The sequence below is a fragment of the Scyliorhinus canicula genome, chromosome 21 (assembly GCF_902713615.1).
Source record: "Scyliorhinus canicula chromosome 21, sScyCan1.1, whole genome shotgun sequence".
In the NCBI taxonomy this organism is placed as follows: domain Eukaryota; kingdom Metazoa; phylum Chordata; class Chondrichthyes; order Carcharhiniformes; family Scyliorhinidae; genus Scyliorhinus; species Scyliorhinus canicula.
Window position 1 is genome coordinate 35,778,271 of NC_052166.1, and position 14,054 is coordinate 35,792,324.

General features: G+C 43.6%; 1 protein-coding gene across 13 annotated transcripts in view; it reads right to left on the reverse strand.

The window, feature by feature from the left end:
- The window catches only part of cacna1ba (calcium channel, voltage-dependent, N type, alpha 1B subunit, a), a 739,085-nt gene that overhangs the window by 12,769 nt on the left and 712,262 nt on the right, over nt 1-14,054 (reverse strand). For 12 of the 13 annotated variants that reach the window (XM_038781850.1, XM_038781861.1, XM_038781863.1 and 9 more), the window contains 4 exons: nt 13,771-13,880; nt 10,558-10,688; nt 3,842-3,971; nt 722-829 (listed from right to left, as the gene is read on the reverse strand). In XM_038781850.1, coding sequence (XP_038637778.1) covers nt 722-829; nt 3,842-3,971; nt 10,558-10,688; nt 13,771-13,880 — 479 coding nt within the window. The remainder of the gene's footprint in view (nt 1-721; nt 830-3,841; nt 3,972-10,557; nt 10,689-13,770; nt 13,881-14,054) is intronic. The other variant, XM_038781854.1, reaches the window with a different exon arrangement.

A 14,054-nucleotide genomic window follows, 5' to 3' on the forward strand; every position in this document is an offset into this window, starting at 1 on the left:
CATAAGCTGATTGAAAATGATTTCGGGAATTGTCAATATTTCCATTGGATTAGCTGGGTTACTATTACAAAATACTATTATAAAGAGCTGCATTATTCAAATTCAGCTCAAAATTGGTTAGCTAGAATATGAAAGCAAAAATTAATAATAATGGCTAAAACAAATTTGGTAAAGATATCCATCAAAAAATTGTAAGAAACAAAGGGCTAGAATCTTCAGCCGCGTCTACCGTAAGATCGCCATGGACAGGACGAGGACCATGAAAAGGTCAGGGCGGGAATTTCGGGTGGGCGGCCGGGCAGAGCCAAAGAATCCCACCCGAAGTCTGACTTAGAAAACAACATTGAGCATAGTGAGCAGGCTTTATATTATACACAAATAGAATTAGCAGTCAATTATTTAATATTCCTTGCTCTCAGGATGTGGTGAAAGGGGATTCCAATGCAATCTTAGTAGAACTTCACAAGGTTTATAGCTTTTCCTTTGGTTAGTCCCAGCCTTTCTCTCATATATTTAGTGTGCCTCTTCTCACGCACCCCCTCTCCCTCTCTCCTGTAGACCTATCTAAATCCCATTGGCATTTTGTGACGCCCTTGTCTCTGCTCAATATCTCTCCAAGTCGGGATTCATGTAGACTCTGCACCTACATCAAAACACTCCAAGCACACTGACATCATTCAAAACCTTAATATGCGTTTCTGTTTTTTGGTGAATCACTTACCTGGGTCTCTGCGGTCAGTCGAGGCATAGACGCTGCACGTCCTTGGCTCTCCAGACCCGGCTGATCGAGCTGATTCAAATCATACCCTATCTCTCTCATCTCCACAGCCTGTGCAAGAGCAAGTGGATATCAGCTCCCTTCTATTCAATTCAATTCATCATAATTTTGCTGCTCATTGAGATTAAAGCTCTGGTTAAACACATAGGCAGTCTACATGGAGAAATTATTAAAATCCAGCAAATCTCCTTTTTGCACAGGAATTATTCAACTTCTCAATGACAAGAACATCAAGGTATACACTCTTTGAAAAGCAATACTGCAAATGCTGGTAATGGGAACGAAAAACAAACAATGCTAGAAACATTCAGCTGGTCAGGCAACATTTACAGACAGAGAAACAGAGTTAACATTTCTGGTCAAGGAACTTTAAATTCAACAAATGCCGACTGAAAATACAATCACAGCCATTTGTAAAATTCAGACTTTTTTTGTTACAGGTGGATCACCAATAGAAAGTTTTCTGGGCAATAGAGACAGAAACAATGGATGTTAGACAAATATGAAATGGATCGGCTTTATTTTGAAATTCACTAAGGGCAGCTCCTGGAAACCTTTAGATGGGGACAAATCACTCTGAGGGTAAGAAACGTTTCAAAACACAACAATAAAAGATCCAAATTCTTGTAAGTTGTGTAGAGAGCATCCATTGTTCATGATATTGCCTCCCCGCAAACCCCCCCCCCCCCCCCCCCCCCCCCCCCCCCCCCCCAACATGCCCAGCTCACTTTATGTAACAAGCTGACACAGTGGTTAGCACTATTCGCTCACAGTGCCAGGGATCTGGGTTCAATTCCAGCCTTGGGTCACTGTGTTTTTACTTTCTCCCCGAGTCAACCTGGGCTTGGAAATTAAATATGGAATTAATCCACTTATTACTAAATCGAAGCCTCTAATTATAAGGATAATTTATCAGGTTATATCTTTCAAATTATTTGTTTTTTTTAAAATTAATTTACAGGATGTTGGCATTGCTGGTTAGGCCAGCATTTATTGCCAAACCTTAGTTGCCCTTCAGAAGGTGGTGGTGAGTTGCCTTCTTGAACCGCTGCAGTATCTGAGGTGTAAGTACACCCATTGTAATAATCTTTATTAGTGTCACAAGTGGGCTCACATTAACACTGCAATGAAGTCACTGTGAAAATCCCCTAGTCGCCACACTACAGCGCCTGTTCGGGTACACTGAGGGAGAATTTAGAATATCCAATTCACCCAACAGCACGTCTTTTGGGACTAGTGGGAAGAAATCAGAGCGCCTGGAGGAACCCACGCAGTGATAGGGAGAACGAGCAGACTCCGCACAGACAGTGACCCAAGCTGGGAATCGAACCCAGGTCCCTGGTGCTGTGAAGCAACAGTGCTATTACTATGCTACCATGCCGCTCATTTTAGGGAGGGAGTTCAAGAATTTTGCCACAGTGACAGAGAAGGAACAGCGATATATTTCCAAGTCAGGATGGTGTGTGATTCGGAGGGGAACCTCCTGGTGGTGGGGTGCCCAGGTATATGCTGCTCTTGTGATTCCAGATGGTAGTGGTCATGTGTTTGGAAGGTGCTGTCTAAGGACCCTTGTTGAGTTACTGCACTGCATCTTCTAGATGGTACACACGGCTGCCATTGTTTATCGATGGTGGAGGGCTTGAATGTTTGTGGAAGGGGGAGCAATCAAATGGGTTGCTTTGTCATGGATGGTGTCGAGCTCCTTGAGTGTTTTTGGAGCTGCACTCATCCAGGAAAGCCTCCCCGGACAGGCGCTGGAATGTGGCGACTAGGGGCTTTTCACAGTAACTTCATTGAAGCCTACTCGTGACAATAAGCGATTTTCATTTTTTCATTTCACTTGTGCCTTGCAGATAGTAGACAAGCTTTGGGAGGTCAAGAGGGGAGTCAATCGCTGTAGGATTCCTATCCTTTGACCTGCCCTGGTAGCCACAGTATTGATATGGCTAATGCAGTTCAGTTTCTGATCAATGGTAATCCCCAGGATGTTGTTTGTTGATCCAACTCAACCTTTTTAAAATTACAATTCTAAAATTCCAGATCTTCAGATCATAATCCACCAAGTATTTCCTGTCCATCCAGCAATGAAGACTGCATATTTATTTGTTTATGCCATGAAAGCTGGACAGTTGAGATGGTTGTGCCTTGTGGAAGTACCTTTTTGAATCATAGAATCCCTACAGTACAGTGCAGAAGGAGACCATTTTGCCAATCGAGTCTGCGTCAACCCTTCAATGGAGCACTCTAGCCCACTCTAGTTACGTCTCCGTAACTCCATAACCTAAGGTGCACATTCCTGTCAACTAAAGGGAAATTTCATCATGGCCAATCCATCTAACCTGTACATCTTTGGTCTGTGGGAGGAAACTGGAGCACCCGGAGGAAACCCACGCAGACTTGGGGAGAAAGTAAAAACAGTGACCCAAGGCTGGCATTTAACCCAGATCCCTGGCACTGTGAGCGAATAGTGCTAACCACTGTGTCACCTTGCCACCTTATTGCATAAAATGAGCTGGGCATGTTGGGGGGGGGTTGTGGGGAGGCAATATCGTGATCAATGGATGCTCTCTACACAACTTACAAGATGCAACCTATCGTCTACTTATCCATAGTGCAGAATGTTTATTCAGCAAAATCCAACACGCCATTTTTGATCTCCATTACAGAACAACGCAAGCCTCATCCACATTAGGTTCACAAAGTCCTGTATCTTTCACGCGCATCATGTAAACAAGATGCACCTTACGGAAGCAAATATAACAGCCAGCAAATGTGAGCTTTAGATATAGGCTGGAATTCTCTGGCTGTTGGCTTGCAGCGGGATTCTCTGGTCTCGTTTCCCGGTGGTGTGGGACAGCTTCAATGGGAATGCTATTGACAGCGGTGGGAACTGAGAATCCTGCTACCAGCGAACAGCGAGCCAACTCCCGCCAACGAGAAACACGCGGCTGGGATGCCTGAGAATCAAACCCATAATGTCAGCCCACATTCACTCACAGCTGTCATTGGGAATTATTAACTGAGCTATGCAATTATCTTGCATGTTAAATATTAAATTCATACCTGAGGGCTGCTTTGGATAACCGGAGTTTCATCTGCTTGACTACGTTCAGGCATTCGCAGTTTAGACTCATTAAATGCCTCCTGGGCCCGCAACCAGGGTGAGGATTCTTTGAGTCCGCCTTGGTACAAACTAAATGATAGGAAATATAATTACCACAGCACAGACCACACTGGTAAAAAAACATGCTGTCCGTTATAACCTGACCGGGAACTAATCTCCAGGCATTTTTGTGCTAAAAATGTCTTTATTTTCGGGGCACACACACTCTCGTGCACAATTCTAAGACATTCAAAATACTCATCCCAGGCGAAGGATAATGAAATGAGGATAGAGTTTGTATGGTCTATCAAGACGAATATAATTGTCACAGTCAGACAGAAGAGCTGTGTCAATAATCGGCTCTTTAGAATCAGAATGGAAACAGGTACAGAGAACATGGAACATACAGTGCAGAAGGAGGCCATTCGGCCCATCGGGTCTGCACCGACCCACTTAAGCCCTCACTTCCACCCTATCCCCGTAACCCAATAACCCCCCTCCTAACCTTTTTGGTCACTAAGGGCAATTCATCATGGCCAATCCACCTAACCTGCACGTCTTTGTATTGTGGGAGGAAACCGGAGCACCCGGCAGAAACCCAAGTTGACACGGGTAGAACGTGCAGATTCCGCACAGACAGGGACACAGCCGGGAATCGAACCTGGGACCCTGGCGCTGTGAAGCCACAGTGCTATTCACTTGTGCTACCTAGCTGCCCGTGACGTAGCACTAAGTTTGGATGCGAAGAGTGTTCAGTATTTGAACAACACATTCAAATTTGAATGCACAGTGATATTGCAATAAAAATATATGGCGATTGACTAAATTCTGTTTTCAACCTTGCTTAAAAAGACCTGTCATTAATTCTTCTGCAATATCTTGGTGACGTGTTGGGTAAGCTGGGTCTACCTGGACTGCATTTGATGCAGTGTGGAGAGAGACAGGCTTCCAACACTTGAAGAAATGCAACACGATTTTATTGATCAACTAACTATAATACATGCTTGACTGTGGGTTGACACTATGCTGACTTGACTGGAGACCTGAGGCTAACCTGACCAGACTGACTGACTACCACATGGTGTTTGTACTAGTTGCTGCTCATGAGCTCTGACTGTCTCAGAGGCTGGATCCCGAGAGAGCTGGAAAACCGGTGCCCTCTGGCTTTATAGTGGTCGTGTCCTGTCTGGTGATTAGCTGCTGTGTTCTGTGTGCTTACTGGTCATCCTGTGTGTCAATCACTGCCTGTCTGCACGCCATCATATACCTGGATGTATATTATGACACTCAGGGGAGGGGGGGGGGGGGGGGGGGGGGGAGGGGGAAGGAGGGTGTTCTTTATTTTTTCTATTTTTTCTATGGTTATTTAACTTAATATTGTGTTAATTTAATTTGTTAATATGTTTTGTTCATTGAGGTTGGGCAAATGTTTATGACTGTTATTGTTATTGTTGGTATTTTATTGCTGTTCGTTGTTATATAAATACATTTTTCAATAAAAATTGCTTTCACATGATTTATGACATTGAGTCACGATCAGTGAAAGGATTAATATTTGACGTGAATATACAAATTTCTTGTCTATCAGTGAGGCCATTTAACTAAAGTCCTTCAACAAATATCAAATTTGGAAAATTGTGCATCAAAGTAGATTAATGTGAAATGTATTTGGCATCCAAAGTAAGAGGAGAATGAAGCCAAAAATCTTACTCTTAAAAGAATGATTAATTGTGCTGGACTGTCTCAACCAGAGATATCAGTCTGGAGTCTGGGGGCGGGATCCGCGCAAGGGAACTGATGTGCGGTTGCTTTTTTCTGTTTGGCTTTTACCCAAAACAACCTTGACAGGCTGGGCCCTTTTGGACAGGAACCCTACTTCACAAGGCCAAAGCCTACGAGATCAGGTGGGTGTTTTGGGAAAGTGAGTGAGATCTGTGAGGTCCAGTGCGAGAGTGGCAGCAGGGGCGGGTAGCTCTTACGCTGGTCGTGAGGGAGCAAATTTATTTCCTCGGGCGCGGGGAGAGAGTGGAGGCTGTGGATTTACTTGGTAGCTTGTTTCTTATGGAGGGAAAGCTCCTGCTCCTCCTGGCTCACAAGCAGTGCTGTAAATACACTTAATCACAGAATCATAGAGTCCCTACAGTGCAGAAGGAGGACATTCGGCCTATCAACTCTGCACCAACCCTCTGAAAGAACATCCTGCCTAGGCCCAAGCCCCATCCTATCCCCGCAACCCCACCTAGGGGCAATTTATCATGGCATCCAGCTAACCTGCTCATCTTTTGACAGTAAACTAGAGCAGCCGGAGGAAACCCACGCGGACATGTGAAGAATGTGCAAACTCCAGGTCTCTGGTGGTGTGAGGCAGTAGTGCCTACCACTGTGCCACCGTGCGACCCCCCTCAACATATGGATTCAGCCCTTTCAGCTGCTGGTTCTCCCCAGGCCTGCAAAACTCAGCCAAAATTAGTTTAAAATAGAATGACTGTTAGAATGAAGGCAGGCAGCCTCATTACGTCATTTAAATGAACTCACTTTTTGAGAGAGAATTGGTCACCTGTCCCTTGTCCCACCTTTATTAAAATCAGCAGGCACATTGGATTCTTGGTTCAGATATTTTGTATTTTAGCATCTGGCATGGCCCTGTGCTAGCCATTTTTGGAAGTTAGTGTTTAACACATTGATTCTGGCTGTGTTAGTGAGAGAGCACCGACTGTTCTAATGGCACAATTGCTATTAGCAAACACAGGTGTTATTATTTTCACAGTCGTCTGCCAATGTTTATTACTAGCAAAAGTAAAAGGATATTAGAGATGCAAGAAAAACACTTGGGCATCCAGTATTCCATTTTCCTCTAACTGTTGGCTGCTGCCAATTCACAGAACTCTATTTGTAGCACAAAAACAAAGCAACCGCAATAAAGAGGCTCCGAATCCTGATTACCATGGCAAGCCACAATGACATGGTTATAACTCACATTGAAAATAGCAGTGATCAAAATAGTACAATTCAAAAGTTGTATCTGATCATTGCTCTGGCACAATATTAAAAGTTGCATCGGTAAATGTATGTCACCAGCAACAGTGTGTTGCTTGTGACATAAACCTCAAATTACTTGTGATATAAAATTCATGACATATATCGGCGTTTGGTAATACAGAACTTGAATATTTCTGGGAAAAAAAGAGCTTTTTTTTGTTAATGTTTTTCTTCTTGCACTAATCAGGACAACTCGCAAGAATGCCAATGTCAGGGGAAACAACAGGTGTATACTACATGAGAAAAGAGTGCTAATTGGTTGGCAAGTGGATTCTGATTGGCAGAGGCGTTGCCATGGAGAATGCACCAGTTGATGGTGCTGACAGTTAAATACCAAATATTGTTTGAAACTTAAACTTGGCAATGTGACTCTGATTGGTCAAGGCATTGCACTGCGGAATGAACCGACAAATGGCGGTCACTTGCTTTATTCAGCTAAAACAGGTGCAATATGGGAACATGTTCTTTCTGTCTGCAAAGAACAGGGCCCCGTGTATTAATATATGTATCTTACAGTACACGCATATGCGCCACATTGTGAGCCCGACTAACAATCTTGAATTGATTGTCAGCGTAATTCTTGGCACACCAAGGATTATTTAGCAAACGTTGTCCAGTCTCAGAATCACATCTCATTTTGACAGTGTTTGAGTTTTTCAAGCACGGGCTTTCCTGTTGCAAGCAGCAGAAGGGACATTCTGTTTGATATGATCCACCAGTCTTTGGGCCATGCAACCTACATACCTAGCATCACATTGACACTAAAATTCATTTATCATATTCCTTGTTTATGTGACGGGGAGGACATCGCTTTAGCTTGATGGTAGCATCCTATTACTGGTGAAAACCACTCATTCTACTACTGAATGGTGGCTTCACCTGCTACTCAAATGTTTTGAAATACCTTGCCCTTCCAAGGTAATCTGAGGTACACTGGACACTTTGCAGCACCAAATGGCCTTAGGCCCTTTCATGAGTTTATGGGATATACAGTGTGAATTAATATGATTAGAGCAGCCATTAACCAACAGGAAGCCTTTTATGCATCCTAGTTCAGCATTAAGCTTGCATGGAGTGCAAGTGGCTTGAGTCCTATTTCCATAGAATTACATAGAATTACATAGAATTACATAGACTTTACAGTGCAGAAGGAGGCCATTCGGCCCATCGAGTCTGCACCGGCTCCTGGAAAGAGTACCCTACCCAAGGTTAACACCTCCACCCTATCCCCATAACCCAGTAACCCCACCCAACATTAAGGGCAATTTTGGACACTAAGGGCAATTTTATCACGGCCAATCCACCTAACCTGCACATTGTTGGACTGTGGGAGGAAACCGGAGCACCCGGAGGAAACCCACGCACACACAGGGAGGATGTGCAGACTCCGCACAGACAGTGACCCAAGCCGGAATCGAACCTGGGACCCTGGAGCTGTGAAGCGATTGTGCTATCCACAATGCTACCGTGCTGCCCGCTCTGGTTGCTGTTTAGAAGGTACAATTTACAAGGTTGCTGATAAGACCTATTTTATAGTGCGTGGAACTGTAAGAATCCCTTCGCGTTTATTGAACAGTGAAGGTAAGCTTGTAGTAGACCTTGGAGAAAGATCCCAGGCAGCTTTAACATAACTAGTATGTTAAGGAAAGGGAGTTCATTTGAACACTCCATTTCAAAGGTCAATTTGAGCACAGGAAGGAGCCCATTAGGATATGTCAGGAAATTATTACATGCAGCTGTGGATTTAAATATAGCAACGGTATCATCCCCATATTGGAAATATGCAAGGGACAGGAGGTTAGGTGTCATTCCATTGAAGGCACATTTCCAATAGAACCCAACAAAAATGTTTGCGCGAACTGGGCCTAGAGGAGATCCCATGGTAGCATCATCTCAATGGTGAACTCAACTGGGTGAGTTGCTGAGCTGATAAACTTAATGAATATTGATTCATACAATGGCGGTGGGTTTAGATCACGGTAATATATTGCTGCAGCAGCGCAATTATCTTTGGTTTCCTCAAATGGAACATAGGTGAGTAGGCCAGCAATGTCAAATGAACACATAGACACAGTATTGCTGCGGTGTTCACAAACGTGAAGGAATCCTTTACTGTGTGTATGGAAAACCGGCTCAAAACTGGTTGTAATAATTTGCCCAACCATTTGGCCATTTATGCTGTGCATAACCAATCATAGATAAGATCGGGCGTAAAGGGACATCACTTTTGTGTGTCATGGGCAACCCTTACATACACAGAGCCATGAAGATGAACCTGGTCATGTATAGGATGTGGCAGCTCATCGTTCTTACACCAGTCCAGCAAAGCGTCTCTTTTAGTTTACTTTCGAGCAAGGTTGTCCGATCACGTTGAGCGACAAAAATGTATTTTTATCAGCAATTTTTAAAATATATTTGGACTTACAAATGCGACAATACTTTGTTTCAATATGCTCGAGAATTTCCACTGCATTAGAATATGGTGGCACAGTTGGAAGTCATTTAATTACCTATTTCACAGAGGATTTTCAAAGAGACGCCTACATAATATTTATCAACAGGGCATGAAATGATACATTGGTGCAGCAACAAAATGAAACACTGAAGTGGTAGACAAGGATTTGGGTTGGTGCTTCACAATTTCAGTTCAAATGAACAGGGTGAAAGGGAAGTTAACTCAAGAGTAGCTCCGACAGCAGACTATCAATCCACCTTCATTGCCAGGGGAATTTGTGTGGTGTGTGATTAATCAAAAGGTAGAGAGAAAAACAAACCATACGTAAGAAGTTCTACTTTTGCCTTTGAAAACAATACATTTTTACCTTGTCTGATGCTTCAACATATTACTCGAAGAATGAACCTTAACATTCAAAACTTTTGATAACTTAGGATAGAAATTGACAAGAATGATGAATGATTTCAGTCAAGTTTCAAAGCATGTAACTTGGGACGCCACAAACTCTATTCCATGAAAGAGACTCTGCATCAAAGCACATATGAGCTACAGCAGAACTCTAATTGCCCAGCTCAACAAGAGTTTGTGAGTAATTAATCTCTCACTGATTACATAGAACAGTACAGCACAGAACAGGCCCTTCGGCCCTCGATGTTGTGCCGAGCAATGATCACCCTACTGAAACCCACATATCCACCCTATACCCGTAACCCAACAACCCCCCCTTAACCTTACTTTTTTAGGACACTACAGGCAATTTAGCATGGCCAATCCACCTAACCCGCACATCTTTGGACTGTGGGAGGAAACCGGAGCACCCGGAGGAAACCCACGCACACACGGGGAGGACGTGCAGACTCCGCACAGACAGTGACCCAGCCGGGAATCGAACCTGGGACCCTGGAGCTGTGAAGCATTTATGCTAACCACCATGCTACCGTGCTGCCCATTAGAGGAACATCAATTAGTTTCAGAACAAATAAAAGCCATTGGTCCCAACATGGTGAACTCTTCTGGGCAGATCTACCCAGCACCATCTCACCATAATCCATCAATCTCCCCAAAGTATTCAGTGAATCCATGGATACCTTACCCCTTGTAACTTATTCCATAAGCGGAGATGGCAGTGTTGAGCAAGTCTGAGATACATCAAGACATTGAACAGAAATTTCAAATACTTACATGTTACCGCCATTGTTGAGTGCATTCTTGTTCATCGGGTGAGAAATGGACTGTGTGTTGTTGAGGGAGGGGGGCTCTTCCTGCGTGGGTGTCAAAGCTCCCACCATGCGCTGAAAGAACGATGTTCGAGTCTGTGTGAAAGATAATACATCGCAGGTCGGGAATGAAAGGGACTTATGGATGCAAACCAAAAAAAAAAGGTACAAGCAAAATGAAAAGGCAAAAATCTGAGGAGACTGTTTCGTTGGTGGACCCCACCGCTAGATAATTCCAATTGCATGGAAATGTACAAGGCCATACAATAATGTACTGTAAATGCCGTACAGTGAGAACTCTCCTTCTGGGCTTTTTAAGCCCTTCAATCTCACATACATAAAGAAGGATGGCAATTGGTCATTCACTGAAAATTGCACCACAAAATGGCACCTGATTACATAACCGAAAAAGAGTACCTAGTCAGCTGTCATGTGGTGGTAAACTATTTTTGAGGGAAACAGCACTTTCCAACTTATTTTCCTTTGTGCTCAATTATGGGTTTTTCATATCAAAAAAAAATTGAAGGAAAAAAATTAAGAGAAAGCCTTTGCTCATTTGTGGCAAATACCTGTCTTTGAGCCCAACATGAGTAACACAGGCCTGATAGCAAGCGTGTGACACTGTACCCAATATCAGGCCTCAGCTTCATCATGGTGACTATTGGTAGTCAGGAGAGAGAGAGAGAGATGGCAGTCTGGGAGGAAGCAGCTCGACAGACAAGGAAAAGTGCAGAGGAGAGCAGAGGCCTGGTGCAGGCTAGAGAGAGAGAGGGGTGATGGTGAAGTGAAGGTGGAAGGTGCCAAGGATCTCAGGCAGCACAAAATGGCATGCAAAAGAATTGAAGAGAATCTGACACGAGCATGAAGGAGGACATAAAATGGTGATGGGGTGATGTACGCATGCTTGCACTGAAGCAATAGGCTACTGTTGCAAGCCAATGACAGTAGTTCCACTGAACATATAAACAATTACAAATTCACACCACATTGCGGTTATATCATTTATGCTACAGTATGAGTACAAACAGTGTACAGATGGCGACCCTGAATCTTGTGTTTAGTTGCCTCCCTGACACATTCACTCACTAAACACACATCAACTCTTCCTTCCAGTGGGGGATGACCCACACAGCAGTGAAAGTAAGCCGGCAAAAATACAAATGAGAGGCCAGCCAGTGTACAGATGGGATGGCAACTTGTAAAGTGGTTTCACAGATTCTTCTAAGCTAAACTAAGGATTGGCATTTTATTTTACACTTGCCTTGTATTCATAAATAAGCAAATATGAAATGTTCATATATTTTAACGGAGGGATATAAATAAATGAGCGCACGTTACAATCCTTGTGATAAGGGTCAAATCTCGAGTGATCTGCTCGAAGAGAGATTTGCTCCCTCTTGTGGTCTCATGGTTGCATCGGACATTTTGTTTTCTGATGTCCAGTGAAGGAATCGTGATTCCTTGGCTCTGCTATCAACACATTTTTAGAACATAACATCCGAGGGTGGCACGGTGGCTGGCACTGCTGCCTCGCGGCACCAAGTACCCGGGTTCGATCCCGACCCTGGGTCACTGTCTGTGTGGAGTTTTCACATTGTCTCCATGTTTACGTGGGTCACACCCCCACAATCAAAGATGTGCAGGGTAGGTGGATTTTGCCGTGATAAATTGTTCGTTAATTAGAAATAAATTTTTTAAAAAAGAAAATAACATCCTGGGCAGGATTCTTCAGCCTCGCCCACCCGGCAACTGGAAATTCCCACTCCAGATCAATGGACGTTTAGATGGTCTGCATCCCGTCCCTGGTGGTCTTGCGGCAGTGGGCACGGCCAAATAATCCATCCCCTGGCCATTTTTCCACCACTGCCCAATGGTAGAGTCCTTGGAGCTAGCCTTCCAATATATTTATAGAATAGAATGTTAACTGGTAGGGGAGTCAAAAATGAATGGAGACAAGTGCAGAATAAAACAAAATTGTGGTAAACGCTGGATGGAGATTGTGGGATGAATTCTCAACTTTGGGTCTCGAATTGTGAGTTGGGCCATTTCGCGATTCGCAAGCTGCACCCATGAATGCTATCCAACCTCATCCAGATCATGGTCAAATATTTGGTCTTTTGCAAACAGAAACACACCTCCACAGCCAAACAGAAATTCAGTCCTGTATCTGAAAAGCACAGCGGCCTCCAGACTCCCAACCTCTCTAAGTATTCTTCCAAAACACAAACCTTTTACTTGTTCAAAATTTACCTCAGAAATCAGGGAAGGCAATTCTTTTTTAATTTGGACAAAAATAAGAAAAGGACATACCGAGTGAAAAATACCCTGTGGCTCGATGATGCACTCCAACCAGAAAATATATACCAAGGACGACCCCACTCCTGCCATTTGCTCATTCGCCAGTTTCAGAAACAAGGTGCTATTTTCAACTGACTGCGTGAGTGGCTACCTGGCAGCATAGCTTGACTGCTTTTACAACCTGCCTGATTTTCAATGCATTGGTTTAAATGGGGTGAAAGTCAGGCGTGCTTTACAATGGGTGGGCAATGCCCTCTGCCAAGTCCCTACTCGAATAATGTAGATGAAAAATGCCCTCAATACATTCCCTCCTCTTGTGAAAAATAAAGCTGGCCCAATGTAAGACGAGAGTAACACATACGTACACAAGCATATATAGATACACTTGCACACATAGTCAACCATTCTGTTTGTTACGGATTTTTTCGTAGCAAGGGCTTGAAGCAGACATGTTATACTGCTGCACTAATCCATGCAAAGTAGTCTAAAATGGGAGAGTTTGAGCAGTTAAGACATCATTTACATTGTACAGTGATCACAGAAACGTAACATTAATGGGAATAGCATAACGACCAACAAAAGTTACATGTAATTGGTGGAGTTCATTGCTGAGGTTGTTGGGAAGGACTAATTACGACCAAACCTATCTCCATCGGGCTAAAGTAATGGTCTCATTAAACAGCTAGCAGGGCGAGACGTTAACAAATGTTGAAAACTCCATGCAATGAGAGAGAGAGATGTCAAGTAGCCAGTATATTCTGGAATATGTAAACTTGCATTTTGAAAAGTCATACAAGATATTTAGGGAACTTCCTGTATTATGGAAATTAGAAGCAGCAGGGTTATAATTGTGCGTGGGTTTATAGCTCAGTCTCGTTACCTGTGACAAGCTGCCAGGCTGCTGTTGCTGCATTCTTTTACTTTTGTTCTGCTTGTAGTAATCAAAAATCATCAGAGCTGCGTAGACTTTCCCCACTGTCAACTCTGTGGCTGCAGAAAGGGAGAAAGAAAGAAAAATGTGAGGGCTCTCCCACCTCTTGCAGCGTCGCCCCTTTCAATTCAGTAAATTTCAGTAGGCTGTCCATCCCAATGGGGATTATCGAAGGAAAGACCTTTTGTGGGGCCTTTTCATTTACAGCTATTTCTTTATCCAGTGTGAGAGCT